Source organism: Branchiostoma lanceolatum, chromosome 6 (genome assembly GCF_035083965.1).
Source record: "Branchiostoma lanceolatum isolate klBraLanc5 chromosome 6, klBraLanc5.hap2, whole genome shotgun sequence".
NCBI lineage: Eukaryota > Metazoa > Chordata > Leptocardii > Amphioxiformes > Branchiostomatidae > Branchiostoma > Branchiostoma lanceolatum.
Genome location: NC_089727.1, coordinates 4,462,901 through 4,485,505, shown reverse-complemented (window position 1 = coordinate 4,485,505; position 22,605 = coordinate 4,462,901). Strand labels below are relative to the sequence as shown.

General features: G+C 40.4%; 3 protein-coding genes across 6 annotated transcripts; 1 reads left to right on the top strand and 2 right to left on the bottom strand.

The window, feature by feature from the left end:
- Positions 1–3,242: 3,242 nt before the first annotated feature.
- Positions 3,243–6,603, bottom strand: LOC136436217 (malignant T-cell-amplified sequence 1-like). Its single transcript, XM_066430006.1, has 6 exons — positions 6,494–6,603; positions 5,557–5,709; positions 5,001–5,098; positions 4,287–4,420; positions 3,790–3,857; positions 3,243–3,489 (listed from the first exon to the last, which is right to left on the bottom strand). The coding sequence occupies exons 1-6, from the start codon at positions 6,502–6,504 to the stop codon at positions 3,408–3,410; spliced, it is 546 nt and encodes a 181-aa protein (XP_066286103.1). The 5' UTR covers positions 6,505–6,603; the 3' UTR covers positions 3,243–3,407.
- Positions 6,604–6,820: 217 nt separating this feature from the next.
- Positions 6,821–15,291, top strand: LOC136436215 (CWF19-like protein 2). The gene is made up of 17 exons (XM_066430001.1): positions 6,821–6,952; positions 7,292–7,396; positions 7,527–7,631; positions 8,002–8,139; positions 8,340–8,465; positions 8,624–8,729; positions 9,073–9,170; positions 9,399–9,565; positions 9,708–10,488; positions 10,731–10,880; positions 11,351–11,491; positions 12,024–12,227; positions 13,013–13,129; positions 13,673–13,831; positions 14,161–14,241; positions 14,551–14,652; positions 14,978–15,291. Exons 1-17 carry the CDS (start codon positions 6,854–6,856, stop codon positions 15,125–15,127), a joined length of 2,829 nt encoding a protein of 942 aa, XP_066286098.1. The 5' UTR covers positions 6,821–6,853; the 3' UTR covers positions 15,128–15,291.
- A 552-nt stretch (positions 15,292–15,843) lies between these two features.
- Positions 15,844–21,772, bottom strand: LOC136436216 (centrosomal protein of 44 kDa-like). 4 transcript variants are annotated; one of them, XM_066430005.1, is made up of 11 exons: positions 21,654–21,772; positions 21,420–21,521; positions 20,666–20,813; positions 20,028–20,208; positions 19,556–19,699; positions 18,959–19,164; positions 18,484–18,684; positions 18,083–18,146; positions 17,459–17,631; positions 16,967–17,044; positions 15,844–16,463 (listed from the first exon to the last, which is right to left on the bottom strand). In XM_066430005.1, the coding sequence occupies exons 2-10, from the start codon at positions 21,509–21,511 to the stop codon at positions 16,994–16,996; spliced, it is 1,260 nt and encodes a 419-aa protein (XP_066286102.1). In that variant the 5' UTR covers positions 21,512–21,521; positions 21,654–21,772; the 3' UTR covers positions 15,844–16,463; positions 16,967–16,993. The 4 variants fall into 4 exon arrangements, with proteins under 4 accessions (XP_066286102.1, XP_066286101.1, XP_066286100.1 ...); XM_066430004.1 differs by having other exon boundaries at positions 15,844–16,441; XM_066430003.1 differs by having other exon boundaries at positions 16,998–17,044.
- Between the last annotated feature and the right edge of the window lie 833 nt (positions 21,773–22,605).

Here is a 22,605-nt window from a genome sequence, read left to right as displayed (position 1 = left end):
GGCTGTCTACTTTTCATTTTTTTCTCTATAAAGAGAGTTTATAAAGAAAAAAACAACATGACAAAGTAGAAAGATCGACAAAAGGCCTAAAAACACACCAAAAACCAGCCGGATCCCCTCCTCTGCTTGGAGAGTAGAAACTTGTGACGGTTTTCTTTCATAACGTTACTTAAGGACAGTGTCCGTGGGAAAACGTTGTCCTTTGATATATGGTACCCCTCCCCATATATCAAAGGACAACGTTTTCCCACGGACACTGTCCTTGGTTTTCCGATCATTAAGTTTCGATGACTATACTCAAGATCAACATGAGCTGCAATAAAACTTACCTGACCGCTTCTCAGGTTGAAGTCTCCTTTATGTCCTTATTCTGGGACAAGATCAGCTGATATTCAGCAAAAAGGTGTCAGGGTCCGCTGTTTGAGATCTTCTGCGAAGGCTGACGTTCTAACTGACAACAAATTTACAACAAAGGAGAGCAAATTATAACCGGTCTTTCCGCAACATTTATACATAGTCGCAGTTATGTAACAAGGGTCAACATGCAGCAGTTACTAGAGGACAAAACTTGTGACTCCCATTTCGAGACAAAAAAACAACAACTCTGATTTCTGGATAAAAAACGAAACTCTCATTTCAACATATATAAAACGAGTGAGAGATCGATTCCTGTCAGTGAAGAGAAACAGTCTCTGTAAACTTAAGGTATACAAAACACTGGGCCTAACACTTACCTAGAGTGTTGCCTCAGGCAAAGGAGGTCAACCTTCTTGCTCGCGAAAAATGTCCTCCTCGTTGAAAAGTCTTCTTCGAGCTTAGCTTTGAGCCGCGCAGAGTTGTGCTTTCCAGCTGTTCGGCTTCGAATCGTCCAAGTGTGGCCTGGGAGATCCCACTGGTATTGAGCTGGGTTTTGTTCGTGTAATCGCCAAGTGTCTTTCGTGACATATACAAAATTACATATCATGTCAGTATTTTCATGTCCCGGGGCGACGCAATACCATGGCAACCGTTCCGACTCTTCACGGATATTCACGAGGGTCATGATCGGGTACGATCGACCGTTTTCGGGATCGATGCCGAGAGTCCAGCTGCGCCTTCAACAGTTGGTTGTCGCATATCTTTTTGTCAATTTGTGATCTTTGAAACAAAATATATTGATGGTTTCAGTCAACATTCCACAACTGTTTTTTCTAAATCTGCAAATGACTAAGAGATCATGATGACCAACAAAATAGGGTCTTATTCCGTCCTCCCTTCCTTGTTCAATAGGCTGCTAAACTTTTGAATAAATATTTGAAAAGATCATCAGCATTTGCAGACCACAAAACTACTATGAGGTTACGTTAGTGTACTCTCAAAAGGGAAATCTAGATAGAACAATGGTTTGATCTCTCAAGTTGCTGACATTAATATACACTTCGCACTTACGTTCCGGTTTTCGTAAGTGGGCACGGCTGCATTGAGGGCGCTTTTTCATCCATTGAAGCCCCAGTTGAAGCCCGGTCATCCGACTTTGCAAGTATCACTGGTAAAACGATCTTCCAAAACACCTTCTATAAGCAAATGTTTTTCTATCTAGACTGCCCCGGAGAGTCTACCTTGTTTCAGGTCCATTATGATACATGTAATACATGTATAAGGCTTTAATAATGGAGGTGCAACAGAGTTGTTACTACATGTACATTTTTCAGAACCTCTGTTCCGAGATATCATGGCTAGATGCTGACGAATATGTAACGTTACGTCCTTGCTTATAGTCAATGATGACATGTGGCCGTTAAGTCAAAGGACGAATTGAAAAAACCCAGATCTAGATCCGAAACAAACTTATTGTTCATATCATTGTTAACAGATCAGATGATCTTTATGCATTGTAGAACACTGGATACTGTCTTTTTTAAACAATAGATAATAAGTGATTAACCCCTAATGACTCCTTGTTTTACTTTTAAATGAGATTTTTGTGTCTGTCTTAATTGGATGGTGTTTTCTTGAGATACTACATCTTGAATGCAATGCTTGGATATTCTACGGCTGTAGTAATATGTACAAAATGTATGTGCCACTTGTAGTGGTAGATTAGGTACTTCATTAATGATAAGAGACAGAGGAAAACATCTATGGCTTTCCTGTGCATTTTCTGAAACGTGTTGATGATGAAGATGATGGTAGTGATACATAATAATTTAGATTATGGGTGATAATGTATTGTGATCTGTTATACAAATACAGGTAACTAGTTATGTTGCTGAAGGTTAGACATCCAGGTAATAAGATACACCAAAAATAGTTACCCAAGCAACTGGATAAAAAATTTTAAGTCAGACGTTTCAGACGGCTTCCGCTGTCTTTAGTCAGTGACTGGCAGCGGATGCTGTCTGAAACGTCTGTTTCAAAATTTTATCCAGTTGCTTGAGCAACTATTTTTGGCACATGTAACTTGATAATGTTTTGTGACCAATACTTTGGATGTGTTGACATGAAAATAAACAGTAAAATGCCTTGGATACCAGAGGTGTAAAATGATGTTAATGTTTTGCCAATCTGGTGATTGTAAACAATGCAAACAATGGAGTATTTCAGTACACTGTTGATGTACAAGAGTGTGTGTGATGTTATCTCGTGTGGCAGACAGGTGCCTACACCACGTCATGTTTTCATGATATGGTTTTCTATAGTGTTGCAAATATGAAGCCATAGAGATGGATATCTGTATTCATGTACTGAGTGTGACAACAAAGTTAGGAGTAGGAATACTGTAAATGCATTTAAGTTCGCGTGGTTTTAATTGCGCGGTAGGGAGAATATTGAGTGTTCGCGGTGGTTTTAAGTTCGCGTTTGAAACCATAGTAGCGCTACAGTCAATAGTTACACTACAGGTGGGCAAAAAGTTTCGCGGTTGTTTTAAGTTCACGCTGAAGAGCTTACCGCGAAAAACAGGAACATAAAACCACCGTGAACATTTCTGCATTTACAGTAAATGGAAACATGTATGGTCACATGAAGTCAAATGATATGTTTTGCAATGGAGTTAAGACTCATTTTTGCTAACAAATAATTCATTTACATACACTGAAAGTGACCTATCATTGTATTAAGATGGTTGCATCATCAAAACAAAATTTTAATGGTAAATCATAGGGTTAGAATATGCTATTCAAACTGATTTCTTCTTGAAAGCAGAAGTTTGCTTGCACCATGAAAAAAGATGCAGACCAAAAAGTGTACAGGACTCGAACAAATTCAACTCAATTTTATATTCTTTATGTCACTTCATGAAGCATAGCTCTCAGTAGTTATTATACACACGTGCTGGTGTGTTTTGGATGCAATAGGTTCAACAGACAGCAGAATTTCACAGAGATATTACAGATACATGTAAAACCAAAGTCACAAGTCATACAGTGCTATTTTACAGTCTTAAAGTGCCACAGCCCATCATTTAGGTAGTGGACATTCTCAACCCCAACTCCCTTGTTTATGGATGCTCTGTAAAAAAAACACAAGAGAAAGGTTGTTAGCATGAGAAGAAAAACAACAGCATCCTACATTTTGTAGTTACCCTTACTTGTAGGTTTGCAAGACATTTCAAGAGCAAGTTATGAGCAAAATTCTAATTAAAGTTGATGCAACTCTTCTCATTTCTTCAATACTTTATCATCAGTGTACTCAAAATTTCACACTTTTGCAAAATGAGCTTTGGTGCATTTAGGCACCAGTGAAAGAAAGATTTACTGTGGCATAGGTATTGCACTGCAGTGCATTGTACTTGGTTCTGACCATACATACATGTCTGCTGTTGACATCTTCAGAATCCCTACTGCCAGTGCATGCTCCTTTCCCTCTGCCATTATTGCCTTCAAGCACTGTTAAGGCAATGTTCCTTGGTCAAAAGCAAAACAGTTTTTAAACTATGTAAATCTTTATGAAGTTAAGTACATTGTATACTTTTAAAAATATAAAAAAAAGTATCTATATACAGAGGACCTATCAACTCTGTAGAGTTGTGTTTTGTGTGCTGTGAACTGTATTGGGCTATATGGCATTGTGTTGACTTGCGCTCTGTTGTGCTGTACATATATTGAGTTGTGGAAAAGTAAGGGGACAAGTAGAACAACTATAATCACAATCCATCCAGAGGTTCTTAAGTTATGCTGACCACAAATATCTGTAAACACACACACGCACACACACACTCTCTCGCGCACACACACACACAAAGAAAAACAATAACTCCATTTTTCATGGAGGTAACAGACAGATGATCCATCTACACAGAAGGATACAACTACAGTTTCCTTGTCTGCAGGAGCCATCTTCCCCCCCGGTGAGGTGAGACCAGGACACATGATGTTTGCTCCGCTCAACACAAACCTGATGGCACCCTTATCCACCTGCTGGTGGGACAGCAGGATTGGGTCTGGTGGGGAGGACAACATGGACACATTAACAGTCAAATAGTATAAATATCTTTGAAGAGATTCATCAGTCACATTTAGCAACAGTTACAAGAATATTCATCAATCAGTGACTTAGAAAAGGTAACGAGATACGATCTTCACAAGTCTCGTCCTAGTCTCGTGTTCTCGCGAGACTAGGTCATTCCGTGATCAAGATGTACAGTAGACATTGAAAATTTGGAGGTGCGTATCTTGTTACCTTTTCTAAGTCACTGATTGATGAATATTCTTGTAACCAAAAAGTATGAGAAGTCAAACATGTGTGAGGAAAGAGGACTAACACATGGACACGTCCAAACTTGAAACCGATTGATTTTATTCTAAACATTATTGAGATGCCATACTAAGAACAGGATATGCCATTTGAAGTTTCAACAGCCAGTCCCATTCGATTAACAACTGGATGTTCCCACTTCAGCATAAGGACCACCTGGCCACATCTTGCTGGTCCCTTATGTTAATTTGGAAGGAGAGTCAGAAGCTTTTGCTGCTAGCTAACAAATGAAAAATAAAATCCCATAGAAAAGATGAGCGACTCACATTTGTGTAGTAGTCTTAGTGTGGGCATGAAGGGACCATCCCTCTGTCTGAAGAACAGCAGCTCATTTCCTATGGCGATGATCTCTACATGGTCATGACTGCAGGAGAAATCATCATGGACAAAACAGAACAGGGTTAAATTTCAGTGACAAAAGCTGATGCCAAAATGTTCAATCCTCAGCACTCCAGGAAGAAGTAACCAAAAGGCACTGATCTTTGCCAACTTGGGATGACTGAAACACTTCTATTCAGATTTAGCCATTAGCAATGATGTAAAGGAATACAGACCTCAAATTACCATCTTTTCCATCAATAACTTTATATTTACTACAACTAACTTACTGTAAGTGCATTTACATGTAAGTTTGTAGGGATTTGATTTTGCAGTAGGAAGAAAATGAAGTACTTGTGGTGAATTTAGGTTTGTGGTTGAAACAAAGGGATAGGCAGGCAGAAGACAGAACAAGCATTTCCTCTGTGGTTTTTGCAGCAAACATAAAACCACCGCACAAATTTCTGCATTTACAGTGATATGTACACTTATTCTCCCTCTCACCACTTGACTATTTTCATGGCCTCCTTCTTGGGTACTATCTGGTTGAGGTAGTCCTCACAGTGACCGTACTCGTCCAGCAGCTTGGCTCGGATTCCCCGCTGAGCTGACGACTTCAGCTGCGTCACTCCTGTCACGCTCTCCTTCTCCTCAAACCTGTCACGTTCAGAGATTGGAGTGATTAGACTGAGAGCATCTTATGGATCTGTAAACATTGCTTTGAATTCTGTGCAAATGATGCATACTAAATAGTGCTAGCATACATAATAATAATAAAGTCCAGCATTATTTAGAGATTATCAAGGATTTACTTGACAATGTCAAGTTGACATACTGACTAGTATCCTGTCAATAATGCCAAAACATTCTTATTGACATGAGCTTCACATTGGTATTGACATGAATTAATGTCTTGTCAATAGCCTAATAAATAATAAAAAATCAAATATCTTGTCAATACACAGTAGTGCCAACATCCTGTCAATGGTGTTAAAACAACTCTTCTTTATCCTGCCAATAGCCTCGGCCATACAAAATTTGCGGCTATTGACAGGATGATCCTGTCACCAGTGGAAAAATTCGCACTATTGACAGGATCAACAGTATAATTTTTCCACTGTTGCCAGGATGGTCCTGTGAGCAGTCAAAGTTTTCTCTACTGCTGACAGGATCACCCTATCAACTGTGCAATTTTTCTACTGTTCACAGGATCATCCTGACAAATTATAGCAACTTCCAATCCATAGGGCCATATGATCCCATATGCATGCAGAAAATCAGCAGTGCACATGCAAGTTTTCACAGCACAGTGCGGCATGCTGATCGACAAGCAGCAGATTATTTGATTTTACAGGCGTATTCGCGAGTAAGAGCTGTATCTACATGGCCTATACTATTCATAGAATGGATTTTAAGTATCAAAGCCGGAGAAAATACGTACTTTTTAAACATTTTCTTCGTTGGTTGTCACTCCACTCCTCGTCGAAATCTTCGCATAGGACCAGCCTGGTTTGAGGTAAAAATCTGTCGTAAAATCTCAACAGCTGTCGCAAAATTCGTCAGGCCCGATTATTTGGAGTACTACATTATTCAAAAGGGGTACCAAGGAAGGTGCTATAAAACGGATACTATGAAAAACAGGAACAGTGAGCTATATTGGTTCTAATCCCTTAAATATATATCTTAAAGACATAATCTATGTATAATAATGTGTTAAAATGTACAAAGGCACATCATATTCATATCATTAAAATACATGATAACCTGACGTCTGAAAGTGAGATGTTCCATATAGTTTGCGATGGCGGAACATGGAGATTTGGTGAACTTCAAGCATTCTCGTGTTTACGAGTCGGAAAAGGCGATCAAACGGCAGGCTAGAGAGCAGCTACTAGCAAAGGTGAGAGGTGAAGGCTTAAAGGTGTACGACGTGTACTGAGAAGCCATTTTAATGCCTCGGTTAACTTGTTGTGGGGGTTGTTTACATGGCCATGGGGAGGGGGGCTGTGTGTTTCGATTTGGTTGTAAATCGCTGGAAAAGTAGGTGCGTCGTTGCCGTCCCGTACTTAAAATTGGAGAGAGATAGGGACCTAAAATGGTTACAGATCCGACAGTATCTAGTATTCAGCACTTCATTTAGCTATCTGAAGGGCTTGTCCCACCTGAAAATATGATATGCCAGATCATCTTGTTATACTTTTTCTCTTATCATATTCCTATTCCCAATTTTTCATCTAAGGCAAAAGAGAAGCATGAAAAAGAGGAGAGAAGGAAGGAGAGGAAGAAAAGGACCGGGGAAGATGTCTGGATGCTACCAGCTGTCAATGAGCGATTGGCTACAGAGGTAAGGCAAAGACTTATGTAATGTTAACTTTTGTGTATTGTAGTGCAACCACCTGACAACATTTGTGACCACAGAGCTTTTGTAGGTCATAATGTGTTTATAACCATACTTGTCCATGTGCATCTTCTAGGAGGAGAGTCTGAAACCCAAGAAACACAAGAAAGAGAAAAAGAAGCACAAAAAGCACAAGAAGGAGAAGAAAAGGAAGCGGAATGAATCAAGTAGTGGGTCTGAGGTATGTCAAAAAGAGGATTGCTTAGACAGTACGTGTTTGAGCATGGGGGAATAATTTTGATGTAATTTATAGAGACAACCACTTTTCCAGTCCATTTTGACCTTAAGTGCCAAACGATGATGATGATGATGATTTAAGTCTATAGTCTAGATCTGTAGATGGTGTCATTTGCATTGAAAAGAAGACAAGTACTAGTAAATGTAACACAGTGTCAGTAGAAAGTTAGTGAACTTTAAATGTTTCATGATTTTTTTATTCGCTTGAGATGAACATTGTAGTTCTGTATCTATTCTATATAGCCAGTATAACTGCTCTTCGGTGCAACACACCAGCTTGATTATTTCACTGTCATGTTGTTTTTCCAAACAAGGCGTCTGATGGTGAGATGCAGTGGGTGGAAAGCTCCTCAGCATCTCATTCTGCTGACAGCGCGTTGAGGCCAGCTCCGGCACCCTTAGTACCAGGGCAGGCAGAGACACAGACAATGGCAGTGGAGGAACCAGCCAAGGTAACAGACATCATCCTCACTACAATGCCATATATTTCCATATATTCACTACATAATCCTATATTACTCACTCAAGTTTCCAATTTTTATTTCAACTTTTTCTGTAAGAAGCTAATAGATAGCTGCCTTTTTTTAGCCATGGGTTGGGGATTTTTGTCTTTTCCTAGAGCCACATGAAAACATGTTGTTATTCGTTCCAGAGAGATGACTGGATGATGGCATCCTTTGACCTGGTTCCCACGGTATCACAAAAGGAGATAAAGCAGCAAAGGAAGGATGAGAGAGAGAAAGAGAAGGAGAAAAACAAGTCCCTGTCACTGGATGCAGTCAGTACTTCATATTTACATATGCATACAAGTGTTAATATTACATCTACCTGATATAACATTTATGATTTTGCTGTTATTTGCCTAAATATTTGATATCAATGTATTGAAGATGACATACTGGATTTGTTCAAGTGTTTTTTTACCTTTCCCCCCAGCCTGGACAGCATGCCAGAGAACTGAACCCCTACTGGAGAGATGGAGGGACTGGTCTACCAGAGGAGGCACCAAGCAGTAAGCTGAAGGATGCTCCCAAACGCACAGGTAGGGGGCAAAGAATGATGCAAAGAGTAAGAAATTGAGGGCTTGTTGAGAGAACTTGACTGTGGTAAAAATGGATGCTCCCATTCTGATCTACATGTCTTTATGTTCTTAATTGTACATCTGTTCTGTGGAGTCGCTGATACATGCATTAGCAAATTGATTGAGTTTGGCAACACTTTGTATTATCTTGTTTGATATTTTGCAATTAAAAAAATGTGGCATAGATAGAACATACCCTAGGCATGTTCTGTGTGTTTGTCTGTCTGTCTTTGTAGCTGGTGCTTTTAACTGTCATACCAGAGTCCCTTTTTTGCAGTGAAAGATAATTGTGTTTCCTTCACAGTTGGTGCAGACTGGATGAGGAGGCAGTACAAGAGGGCCAAGGAACAGGCAGAGGAAGAAGGAAGGTCATTGGAAGAGATTGTAGAGCATAGATGGGGGGTGAGCTAGCACCTATCATTCTTTAAGTATAACTTGATGACTTCTATACATACACATTGGCTTTTTGTGCAATTGTAGAAACCTTCCTAGCTGCTGTAAGAGGTTGGTTGCATTAGTGTTCCATGCAGTTTGAGATCAATCATCAATGAAAATAGACTGTTATGACAGAGGATTTCTTCTATTCCTGCTGGCTCTGCATACTAAACCCAACAATCTTGCATCTTTCAGTCCCTTGAGAAGTTCCAGCAGATGTTGGCAGAGGCAGAAGAGAAGGAAAGAGAGCAGAGGTCATCTCAGGATGGTGAGAGGGACAAGGGTCAGAGGTCATCCTCAGACAGGGAGTGGTGGAGAAAGCCTGCATCAGCAGACAGGGGAGGTCATGGAGACAGGCACAGGTATCTTCTTCAAATTTAGGAAATTATTTTACTATACATCACCCAAATCATTTTTGTGTATCGCAAGGTTATGTTGTCATTGTCAACTATTCTAAAATAATGCAAGGTACAAACTTTATAAAGTCCTTATTGTTTTTTTCAGATATGATAGACAGGAGAAGGAAAGATCACATGAGAAAGATGGGGAAAGAAGAAGGTCTCCAGAAAAAGACAGAAAAACACACTCTCACAAAGACTACAACAGGGACCGAGATAACTACACTAGAAGGGAGCCCAGAAGACAAGATGGTGAGCAAAGTAGAAATAGAGAAGATAGGGACAGCAGGGACAATAGAAGACATGATAGAGACACATACAGAGAGAAACGCTCAAGTCATTATAGCAGTTCAAAGTTTTCTGGACTGTTTAAGAAACCAACAGAAGATCAGAAGGACACATCCTCATTTTCCACCTGGTCTAAGAGGGCATCACCTGAGAGAAAGGACAGGGATGAAGAAGTACCTGGATGGAAAAAGAAAGCTTTTAAGAAACCTGGTGAGGATAGTGCCACTTCTACAGAGTCCAAGGCAGCTTCAGCTACAGAGAGACCGACTACAAGTGCCCCAAGCATGCCAAGAGCTGGTGGTAGTAGTAGTAGTACTAGTACTAGTGCCCCCTCCTGGAAGAAGAAGGAACTGCAGCAGCCTGAGAAGGCCAGAGAGCCAGAGTCCGGTTCCAGTGACAGTTCATCTGATTCTGAAGATGAGGCACCCCCAGGTATGGACAGGTCCCCCTCCCCTCCTGCGAGGATTCTGTCTGAGGAAGAGATGAACAGTTTGGGGGCCAAACTTGTGAAGGCAGAACTGATGGGGAATGAGGAGCTGGCAGCCAAGATCAAGATGCAGCTGGAAAATGCCAGGGAGGCTAAGGAAGCTCAACCCAAGGTCTGTATGATTCCTAAGTTTACGGGTGTCACAACTCATATAGCAGAAGAATGTCCCTTCTTTGTGCATGCTTACTTCAGGATTTGCTCATGATATGTCTGTAATTCTGTTGCAATTTAAGATTTTACTGAAAATACAATCAGTTTTATTCCCTGTTGGTTTAGGACTTGTTTATTTGAGTAGCTTTTGTGTTGTGTCTAACCTTCATCAATGTAACTAACACTTTGATGTTGATGTTGCAGGTCCCAAGCAGACAACAAGGGAGGCCCAGTGTTCGGAGGGGTGAGGAGGAAGAGGTCATCCTAACGAGGACGGACAACACCGGTCGCAGCTGGCCTCTACCGGAGGTACAGGACTCATCAGGCAAGGGCAGGAGGAGGAAGACTAAGAAGGTGAGACATTGATAAAGTTTGATACTCTACACAAGCATTATTGTAATCACCAGTCCAAGTATGTACATAATCTAGTAAGCCCCATGAAATGTTTGTTTAAATTTCCAAGCAGATGTACATGTAGCAGTTGGGCTTGTTTTGAGCATATTTGTCGGCTATTTTCAGGTACCCAACTCGCAGGAAAACATATGAAACACAGCCAAAGGTGCTCAAAAAACAACCCCGACCGCTGCATCTACATTGTATTATGCTTGTTTTTCTGGCCAGTAGAATCTAAGCCATTCACCGTTCAACAATATATTTTTTTCTGTAACTTGCTTTAAAGAGCAATGACTAGGTTTTACAAAGTCATCAATGACGAAAATAGGCTACAAAACTCTACGGTAGTACACGTGTACACAAAATCAGTGGCTCACAACTATCCACATGTATGTGTACCTTATCCCTCACCACCTTTATCCTTGTGATAGATCGAGACCCATGACAAGTCTGGTACACGGCAGCGGTACTTTGAGGATGATGACCAGCATGACCTGACGTCCATGGCCCAGCAGGAGCGTAGGACCACGGCTGCTGACCAGAATGCTATGTACGCCAGGATGGCTGCTAAGGTAAGGTTCCTACAGTTGTTCAATGAACTTTGTGGAACAGAGAAGTCCACACAAAGAAGAGACTGTGATCCTGGAAAGTCACAAAAACAAATGAGAAAGGGATTCTAATGGTGCCATTTTTTCCAGTAGTTTTGTCTGTCAATTAGTCACGATTGCTCATTGTTGTCTTTGAGAAAAAACAATGCCATGTACTGTATGTCAGGATGGATACCAAGGTAAGGTTCTTACACTTAATGCTGTTACAGAGTGTTGAAAATAAACTTAGTCACTTTGTGGAACTGGAAAGTCTGAGACTTGATCAGTGATCCTGGATAGTCACAAAAAACAAATGAGGAAGGAAATTACGGGGCCATGCTTTTCAGTAATTTTGTCTGTCAATCAGTCACAATCTCTCAATGTTATCGTTGTAAAAACACAGAAATGTTGTTGTCTTTTGAGTAATGCCTGGTGTAGTCATTGTGGTTAACTGCCTACCGGACAGTAGAAGTGTTCATCATATGCTGTCCTGAACATTCTGTTGTCACCTGTCCAGTTCTCAGGAAAACCAGACTTCACTCTGGACGACATGTTTGAGTCATCAGTGGCCAACAAGGGAACGACGAAGAAGGCAGAGGAGCGGGAGCGCCAGGTCGCCATGGCGGAACACAGGCGCCAGGCCTCCAGACTGGACAAGTGTCGCTTCTGCTTCGAGAACCCAGAAGTCCCCAAGCACCTCATCATTGCCATTGGGAAGAAGGTACAAGCAATTAAACATTGGCCTTGTGGATACTGACTGTCCCTTTATAATGACTCTCTCTTAGCTTAAGATGAATACAAATAACTAACTTTGAATTATGCTTTCTTAGTCGTTACAAAGGTATTTAAGAATTTTTTTTCCAAATGAAAGAGTGGAGGTCAATAACATTGAATTGTAGCTGAAAGAGGAAAAAGGATCCAAAGATCTTCATAACTTCCATTGTACCATTCATTCATTCATTCAATCAATCAATCAATCATCTGCATTCATCATCTGCTGATGCATGGTGGCTGTAAACATCTCTCTCCAGGATGTATCTTCAACACAGGACCTCCAGTTGGCTCTGGTGACCCTTAGCCCCTTGCTTAGCCCTCTTAGTGTGTCAAAGACTTGGTCCTCCCACTTTCTTCTGGGATATCCTCCCATTTAAGATTTTAGATGGCAAAGACCAAAGTAACCTTACACTTTTATTGCACCTCATCATTGCTATTGGAAAGAAAGTACAAACAGTAAAACATGGTCTATAGATACAAGTAGAAAACACTATATATCTGAATTATACTTTTGTAGATGAAGTGTTAACATGTTGGAAACGTGTGTTTTTCCAAATGAAAGGGCGGGGGTCAATAACATCTTGATACCAGGGAAGATGGTTAAATCAGAGTCGAAAGAGGCAGAAGGATTCAAAGATCTTCATAACTGCTCTACTCCCATTGAAGAAATTAAATTGTACATACTGGGTAGTGTTAACCAACTGATGGTACCTTTACACTTTTAATGCACAGGTGTACCTGACCCTGCCGAGCCTGAAGTCGCTGACAGAGGGCCACTGTCTGCTGGTGCCCATGCAGCATGTCAACTCTGGCACCACCATGGACGAGGAGGTGTGGGCAGAAGTACAGGTAGGACAGCTTGGACTGTACAACAGCTAGGACAAGGACCGTAGATACCTTGAGTTAGTGTGAACAGTATTACAGGTAGGACAGCTGGGACTATACGGCAGCTGGGACATTGACAGTAATGTCCTTGAGTTAGTGTGAACAGTATTACAGGTAGGACAGCATGGACTGTACAACAACTAGGACAAGGACCGTAAATACCTTGAGTTAGTGTGGGCTTCTAAGCGTTTAGATCTAGATTCTCAATCTGTAATCGATAAGAGAGAAGTTAAACTAGTGTTGTAGTCCCTTTTTTTGCCTTGATGGCAAACTGAGACCAATGCCTTCCTTGTTAGTTTGTTAGCTTCTTTTTTTAAAGTCATTTTGCTTTCTCTGAATAAAGCATACATGACTGCCTTGTTATTAGCCCCAAACAAAAATTTACATACATGTGTATTCAAATTTACATACATGTGTATTCAATTGATAATATAAGCATAATCTAGCTGTCAGGGCTAGCTTTTTTCAGAAGGACTAATGTTTATCTTCCACCATTTTCCCCTGCAGGCATTCCGTCGATGCCTGGTTCAGATGTTCCAAGCAGATGATGACCAGGACTGTGTGTTCATGGAGACTGCCATGAGGCTGAACCAGTTCCGCCACACGGCCATCGAGTGTGTTCCACTGCCGAGGGAGCTGGGGGACATGGCGCCTATCTACTTCAAGGTTCATCATCATAATCAGTCCCTTAGCTAGTCGTTACCCATAGGTGCAGCATAGTGTTTAAAAAAAGTGGTCTTCTGCCAGCCTGGCCGGTTAGTTTGTTGATTGTCCCAATACTCCTTCAGGTCACTGGTCTATGATTGACGGGGATTCCCCTGTGGCCGTATGCCCTCTGCCTTTCCCTGTAGCATAGTCGCTATGCAAATAAACCTACCCTATTCCATTGTCTTGGACTTGCGACAAATGTAACAACAGCTCAGTTCCGCTTTAATATGCTTTGTCAGCATCATTCCAAGCTTGAAGTTGTGTTTTTTTTCATTCTTGTTGAACAGAAAGCCATTATGGAGGCAGATGTGGAGTGGGCGCAGAACAAGCGACTGATTGACCTGAAAGGACGAGACGTCAGGAAAGCAGTGAGTTGTTCAGTTACATTCATGTTACATGTCTCTGTCATATACTTCAGCTCATTGGTCAGAGATACACAAAAACATGTAGTCCAATATTGCTTTTTATCTGAGGAGAAAAAACTCAATGTTCATGTCAACTCCTCTGGAAAAATTAGTCATTTCGAAAATTCTTCAATAAAAAATGCAGCTGCATTGTTTTGAATAGCCTGCCAAACTGCAAGCTCTATCCAGACTAATGACTCAGAGGTACCTCTTGCTAATTGATCTTGGAATATTGCATTCCAATAGATTACATGTAAATTATTTCTGTTTCAGGTACCCAAGGGCCTGCCCTACTTCAGTGTAGACTTCGGTATGCAGAGTGGTTTTGCCCATGTGATTGAAGATGAACAGATCTTCCCCCACTACTTTGGCAGGGTAGGGAGTTGGTCATCTCTTTATCTTTTCAATTTCAAAGGACGGTTTAATATGATTTTATAATCCTGTATCAAAGTTGAACTGCAATTTCCAACACAAAAACTGGACTTACCCAAATTTTCAACTGATCAGCTCAAGTTTTTACCTTTTTTGTTAAGAAATGAGCAAACCACTGCTTCTGTGATGTGACATTATGCAGATAGAACATATGACGGTGAGCAGTAGATCATAAGTTGCAGAAAGTCTATGGATTGAATGTGCTGTTTTTTTCATGTACAAAATGTATAACATCAGTGATATATATTTGCCTGTTTTTGTCTTCTAGGAAATCTTGGGTGGGATGCTGGACCTGGAGCCCAGGTTCTTCCGTAAGCCGCCCAAGGAGAGCTTTGAGGACCAGCGAAAAAAGGTTCTGAAATTCGCCGAGCAGTGGAAGCCTCATGACTGGACCAAAAACATTGGCAAGGAGGTCTAGTTGGAGTGGTTTAAGTCAGTCAATAAACAAGACTACAATACAAGTGTTAGACACAAGGAAATATGTAACTAAAACACTACATGTTTTTTTTTTTATCAATGACCAAGTCAGTTGCTGTAAGGACAGCCCAGAGAACCAAATAAAGAATACACTATGGTCTGTGATTTCGTTTGGATTGCCTTATTTTTCCTTTTACATGTATAACTAAATGGTGTGAATGTGCATGCTTCGTGGCACACTGACTTAATTATGTTTATGACATCTGTATGCACATCACTTTTCACTTAGATGTTAAAATAATGGCAGCATTTTTTTGCATCAATTTTGAGATGTCATCCATATAATCAAATCAGTGTGGCCTAATTCGTAAACAGTTATTGGATACAGCAAATGGAAGGATAGCCAGGACCTTGCTTACGCCCCCAATCCACTAGGGCGTTGACCTTGCTACAATCTGAACTTTGACAGAACGCTCAACAAATTTACACTTTGTGTGCTTTGTTGTTTTTTCAGTCCTACTTTTACATTTTGCGTGGAAAAAAAGGATATGACAAAACAACTTTAAGTTGCAGCGTGATCACTATATTGTGGAATGGTGTGCAAGTACAGATAAGTTTAACTGCACAGAAGTATTCTTATGTTACTTATGCATGTCTACATTGTAAAAGGGTCAAAGCTAGAGTCTTAGGACTCTAATAATGACACATACTTCAAAATATGTTGTAAAAATATCAACTTTATTTGCTTCATACATGGAATAAATAAATAGCAGGTTCAAATAAATGTTAACAACTAATCTTAACACAAGAATCCTTCAGTCCACACATTGTAATTTTATTATGGTAACTGATAAGTGCATTTACCTTAAAATCTCTGGAACCTTACCTGACTTGCAACAATCTATTTGATAAGTCATCATATATCTGTAATGTTTGAAGTATGCAAGAGTACTTTGAGAAGAATAAAGTTCTTTCGGTGCACAACTATAATAATCTAATAAGAAATTTTCATCTGCCTAATTGCATTGAACCCTTAGTGAACCATCATAGGCCCTACAATTCGCAACTTCCATTTTACTCAAGTCAAGGCTAGTGACAAAGACATATGGCACAAAATATTCTGGACAGCTTTTCATTTGTGAGCTTGCCATTCAATCAGAGAACAAGATATGGTAGCAGTTCCCCGATCCCATGACTGATATTTTCCTTAGACAGCATAGTCAGGTGCATGATCCTTTTCTCCAATCCTGCCTCTGTTTATGAATCGTTGGTTGGTTCATGAGTCTTCTTCAGCATAGTCATGGTCTCCTCAAACCTAGGACAGGGAACATTTGGACCTAGGCATCAATAGAAAGGTATAGCTAGCAAAAGCATCATCTCTAATGGACAGGGACTGGATCATATAGGGTTTCTGTTTCAAACTAGCTTTTCAGGAAATGTTGGCGATGTCATAGTAACATTATGTAGCTGAGTATTAAGCATTGCATGTAGAAAGCAAAAATACATATTTGAGAGCCAAGTTGTAGATGTAAGTTGACGGCATGTAAGAGAGATTGCTTCATCAGTTGTATCTGTTCAGGAGAAATGAAGGACAAAATGCTAAGTCTAATACAGACAAGTTCCCTCTAAGTTATTTCCATCAGAACAGCTTGTTTTACATTTGTAAAATTGGCTAAATTGAAGCACAGTGGATAAAAATACAAAAGCACCCATATTGTATTCTATGATAAAGTTGTGAACCTGATTGTTATTTTTCATGCAACAAATAGCCCTGTATAATCTAAATCAAACCCTGGATCTTGTTATAGAAGACAAACTCTAACAGCATGCACACAGCTACCTGAGTATTTTTCCTGACAGAAAGTACCTACATCTTCTCCAGCTTTGCCATCTTCTCCTCTGTCTGCTTGTTCTCAAACTGTAACAGAAAACAGGATATGACAAATGATATAACTAATAAAGGAGGTTTTTATGTCTCTCATTTTTGTAAGCATAACCTAAGCACAATATGAAAAGAAATGAGAGAACTGATAGTAGCAAACTTGTACTGCCAAACACTGTTGACGGCCGATGAGATACAGATAACATAAATGTATCTACACAAACAACTTTTAGTAAGATGTTATGATATCGATGTTCCCCCTTTTCTTCTGTTTAACCAATTGAGGAAACAAATCTCCACAAGTCTTAGGATAAAGGTATGTACATTTCTTATACTTTCTTTACTAAAATCATCAATTTGGAAGTAAAGAAAACAAAACAATCGTACAATGCCACAGTGATTGTGTGGGATTTGGAAATCTACACACTGCTGATGGCACAGGTCTTGTACCTGGAAGGGGGCCACATGTGCAGATGGTGTGGACCCAGCCTGGCTGTCATTGGTCATCTTCCGGGGTGGGGAGGCCACTGGGCTCTTTGTGCTCAGGTCCAATGGGTCAAAGGTCAAGGTCTTGGTTGGCTGAGAGCTGGGTGAGTTTAGGTTGTTCAGTATAGAGCAACCGTCTAAGTTTACAAGATGAAAAAAAAAAAGGAAGTCAACAACAGGACAGAAAAGATATCAAAACAAGAAGTTCTGCTGCAGTACCATAAAAAGCCGCTACATGGCGATTATCAAACTTGACCTTTAGTTCCCAACATCTACCCACCCAATGAATAAAAATATTCCATTCACATTTGAATCACAACTGAGTTATATGCTGACCACAAACAAACAAACAAACACACCCAATCATGGCCACAAATTGCAACGTAAGCACAATCTTGTTGAAGGTAAAGATGTCAAATAAACATGGTAATTTGACATACAACTAACTAGTGTTTGAGTTCCAAAAAGAAGAAAGATTGGGAAGACAAAGAGCCTCACAAAAGTGCACACTAATAACAGCAATGTACATCACTACTTTGATGTGTATGTACAACATGTAGCAGTCCCACCCTACAGAAACTGACATACCCGTTGGTAAACCCTGTGGCAGCACCACCTTTGAAGAACTCTCCCCAGCAGATGATGTCTGATTCTGCAAAAAACACAATACAGTTATATTACAGTTATGTTATGTATATGATACATGCATATGCATGTTCACTAGCTAGTGGACCTCTATAGCTTCTTTATGAGATGGTGTTTAGCATAACTTTGGTGTACACAAATGTACTACAAATCAACCTCCATCAATAGGAACATCCCATCCCAGCATACACACAATCATTAGAATTCCAGATTTATCAGAAAACAAAAAACTACATTTGGCAGACCTGACTACTACCCTTTTCAAAATTAAAAACGTATCAATGAGCTTTAATGCAAATGTAATAAGAGTTCAACCCATCCCGGACAGAAAAAAATATGTTTACCTTAGCCTCTACAATACGCAGTCTGTTCTCTACTAGCAGCAGTCTCCCCAAGATGGACTCGACCTGCTCTGGTGTCAGGTTAAAGCCAGAAGCGGACACCTTTTCTTGTTTCATGTATGAGGTCTGAATCAGGGTCTCAAGTTTTTCCTCCATCAGTTTCATCCGTCCTTCCAGGCTTTCCACTCGCTGTTTCAAGGATCCCTGGAAAGAAGTAATAATAATTAATAGTTCATGTATGAAGCCTGTAGTAGTACATACACCAATTCGTATCAAGTAATACCGGGAGGAATATCATCACGAAAATCTTTAGCTCTTTTTCATCAATTTTTTCTTAAGCTCTCCAATTTTTTTTCATGAACGAAAATCATTTTGACAAAAATGTTGTGCACAATATTGCTCTAGAGAACAGCTACCATCCCCTACTTTTTTTTTTAATTTGAGTTCACTGAATTTGATACATGAGTGTATAGCATGCCTGTTCTTTGGGGGAGGTCTCCGTGCTATGGTAACCAGTGTCTGCCCCGCCCTTCTTGCGGGGAGGGTCACCCCTGGGGTTCTCTGCAAAGAGGTCCATCGGTTCTGTCATGGCTGGCAGTTCATCCATCATAATAGGGGCGGCTTGGACGACCTTGGGGGGACCAATCAGGCCTGTGTTGTCAAGGTCAATCACCTCAACACTACCTGTAAGTGTAATGGATTGAGAAAGAGATGTGTCAGACTGCATTTTCATAAAATAAAGAGTCATATATACATAGCGATGAGGGATCATTAGCCTTTACGTCGACCTCACTCACTCACTATCTGGTTTAACCTCTTCTGTTCCCCAACCCAGTCATGTAAATACAATGCTTGATGTAGAAAATATCCCTTTACATATAGCATTTGTCAACTGAAGTGCAAGTGAAATGTACTGTATCACAGATTATGTTTCAGTAATTGTCCTCGTGTATACATGTAGATCTAGAAGAAGGTACTAACAAATATCTATGTAGTCATACAGATCAGAGTCCAGGACAGATTCCCCGACACTGGCCCTTCACTTGAGCCCTTCAATGCTCCTGTTGTAGCCTACCTGCACTGTATAACATGCTGGTTTCCTTGGGACTTCCCGACAGTGAGGTATTGTCAGCAGCAGAACGTTGCACTGGGGACAGGTTTCTCTCACGATTCTTCTGTTTTAGGGAGCGGCGCATGGCTGTGCCTCTCTGGAACATACCTGTAGTGTATGAAATTCATGTTATACTTATAGAAATTGCAGTTACATCCCAGTCTAAATAGCAATGCTCAAGCCTAAATGAAGATGACATTTTCACAGCCTTGCTCAATCTAAAATTTTCTGACAAAACACTTCAGAACTTTCCTTATAAAACAATGATAACACAAATCTTCCTTAAGCTTAGACCACAAGGCCACTGAGTGTCACACTAGGCAGTATTTGTTGTCTATTTTAGTGATGAAGGATGTTTACTGCATTGACTGTTGGTATATTATTTTTTTGTGACCAAACAATATAAAATAGACAACTTGTAAAGATACCGACTCACCTGCCCCATTGTTAGTCTGGGAGGGAGCAGGTTTAGCCTTGGGTCCTGTGATGCGTCTGTGCTTCTCCTGAACCATTTTCAGCACATCATACGCCAGGATAACCTTGTGTTCAGCAAAACCTGCATTCAGGAACTTATCCTTAGTGATGGTCGGCTTGTACTGGAACACATCTCTCAGCACCTAGAGGGATGTGTATTGAAATGGGTAATCTTTGAGCAGCATTCTTCTGGTGAACTCTCGTACCAAGGAGGTTATAACCTCCTTGCTCATACCAACTTGGTACAGGTAGAGTGGTAAAACATCTAAGATTTGCACAAAAAAATATTCTGAAAGCACAATTTTCAATGGTGAAAATATATGTACCTGTACGTCATATTTGCACTGCGGAAGTCTTACACATATGCTTGCATTGCGCTAGTACTCTCATTTCTCGAATAAACGTAGCCATACCAGTAAGTTTTTCTCGCCTATAAATCCTTTGTAAGAAATTGATTCCTTCTTTTTTAGCTGTAAAGTATATTTAGAAAAACAGAATTTCTAAGTCTTTGCAATAACAACAAAATCAGACACATTTGTAACTGAGGAAGGTATGGGGACCACATTTGGCTACATCATTATTTCTGAATCTCTGTCTCACTTTGTAGACCCCCTCCACGAATCGCTGGTCTGTTTTGCCGTACAACTCGATGCCCATGTCGTTGATCTCCGTGGAGACGGGTCGGGAGAACTCCAGCAGGGCGTGGTGCAGCACAGGCAGGAAGGCTGAGGTCGTACCTGTGGTGATGCTGCAGAAAACAGGACAGATGTGAATACCCTGGGAGCCAGACCATGATTTCATTTCTTCTTTTTCCCAAAAACATTCAGCCAGCCCCACAACATCCAGCAAAGGAGGTTATATAGACTATATAACCTCCTTGATTCAGCACACCTTGCTGAACATTAAAAAATCATGGGGATGCGTACTAGTATTAAAAGCTGGATGTTTTTGACAAGCCGGATTGTAAAGGGGTTGGTCAGTTGTTGGAAGGGAGCTAGCTTGCTATATACTATATGTAATATCAAGCAAAAACACCCTTCGTTAGTCGCCATGGCTAGAAGGGAGCCGGCCTGATGGCTCTCAGGCCAAGGGTAAGGTGGGAAAGGGTACAAAAGACGAATAAAATAATGGTTAAGGATGAAACCATTAGGTTTACTTGTCATAATGTACAAAATCTATTTTCTATTGGTCACAGTATAACCATTGCAAAAATAAAAGTTGGTCACAGTATACAAAAACAGCATGGGGCCGATACGTCACACCTTACTACTGACGCAGTTCTGAACATAATTTGACCGTACTAAACTTTGAGTACAGGTATATGATTATGAGTTGTTCTAGTCCTCGCCCTCACCCCTGATAGTCCAGCTCCATGGGGTACTTAATGTGCTTCAGCTCAGACAGAAGTTTGTGGATGTTGTTCTTCAAGTCCCCTGTTGCCGCCATCTTTCAGATTCTGAGAGTTTAGGAAAACATTTTATAAAAATCATTATTAATTTAGACAATATTCTGTAAATCTATAACAAACGTCAACCACACAACCAGGTGTAGCACACAACTATCTACCAGCAGTGATACGAAATAATACCTGTAATTTCACTGTTCGCCTAAAATAACTAGTACTGCGAGGCGACACGAAACATCCAGTTCAGCTCTCGAGTTGAAAATGGCGCATCCGCCTGGTCACACGTTTTATTGGCCGACCCTTTTACTAACGTGGTATCTCATTGGTCAAACTAGAGCGTCTAGCCAATCAGACAGAGGGTTACACGCAAATCTGAAGAATAGCAGATTATTGGTAGCAGACGATTCGGTAGAAGGGGACAGAAGGTAGGCACAAGCCACTTATTTAACAACCGTGTAATTCGAAGTCTCTACCAGATCTCCCGTGGAGTTGAAAAAGTAGAAATAGGCCAAAATAGGATCCATACTTATGTCTTGTTCTACATGTATGTTTACTGTTGTTGCCATACTTTGTGCCTGCCACAATAGTCGCGCAATAAAGTTCTATATAAATGGTATGGCTTGCATCATAGATCAAATTCTAAACGGTATAAAAGTAATCGACCCATTAGTTGAACAAAGAAACTAGCTTAGTGAAACAGATTATTAAACAATAAATCAGTCGGGTGCATCCCGGTTGATTATGCCTACTGCATGTACATGTATGTATATAAATGTTTAATGTCCTCTTTTATATATCAAGGGCTGTTGAAACATTAAGCCTTTTATTCCGTCCTCATCTCCATTTTCAATGTTGTTACCTTAATTTATCATTCGCCATCGAGCGACTTTCGCCGCCGAGTTATGCATCGTTGTGGCCGGGGTGACCCTGAAGCCAGTGGCATTGGCAACGAGCGATGGGATCTTGGACGTGAGATGATCTTTTTCTCCATAACGTGCTGTAGTGAACAATAGTCACAGAGACAACTTCTAAAATAGGCTAAAATCAGCCCCTGAGTACTCAGTACATAGTTCAGTGGCTAATCAATGACCCATCAATGGTGCATAGTTGCCAAGTGTTCTCAGACTCATGATAA

Coding starts and splice junctions, on each gene's coding strand:
- LOC136436217 (XM_066430006.1), bottom strand. Junction 3,858..4,286: donor CAGACAAGGAAACTGTAGTT/GTATCCTTCTGT, acceptor CAGTGCTTGAAG/GCAATAATGGCAGAGGGAAA. Junction 3,490..3,789: donor AAGATGTCAACAGCAGACAT/GTATGTATGGTC, acceptor TTTTTTTTACAG/AGCATCCATAAACAAGGGAG.
- LOC136436215 (XM_066430001.1), top strand. CDS start 6,854: ATGGCGGAACATGGAGATTTGGTGAACTTCAAGCATTCTCGTGTTTAC. Junction 6,953..7,291: donor GAGAGCAGCTACTAGCAAAG/GTGAGAGGTGAA, acceptor TTTTCATCTAAG/GCAAAAGAGAAGCATGAAAA. Junction 8,140..8,339: donor CAGTGGAGGAACCAGCCAAG/GTAACAGACATC, acceptor TATTCGTTCCAG/AGAGATGACTGGATGATGGC.
- LOC136436216 (XM_066430002.1), bottom strand. CDS start 21,511: ATGGCGGCAACAGGGGACTTGAAGAACAACATCCACAAACTTCTGTCT. Junction 19,700..20,027: donor CCAGACTAACAATGGGGCAG/GTGAGTCGGTAT, acceptor CATACACTACAG/GTATGTTCCAGAGAGGCACA. Junction 16,442..16,997: donor ATGGCAAAGCTGGAGAAGAT/GTAGGTACTTTC, acceptor TCCCTGTCCTAG/GTTTGAGGAGACCATGACTA.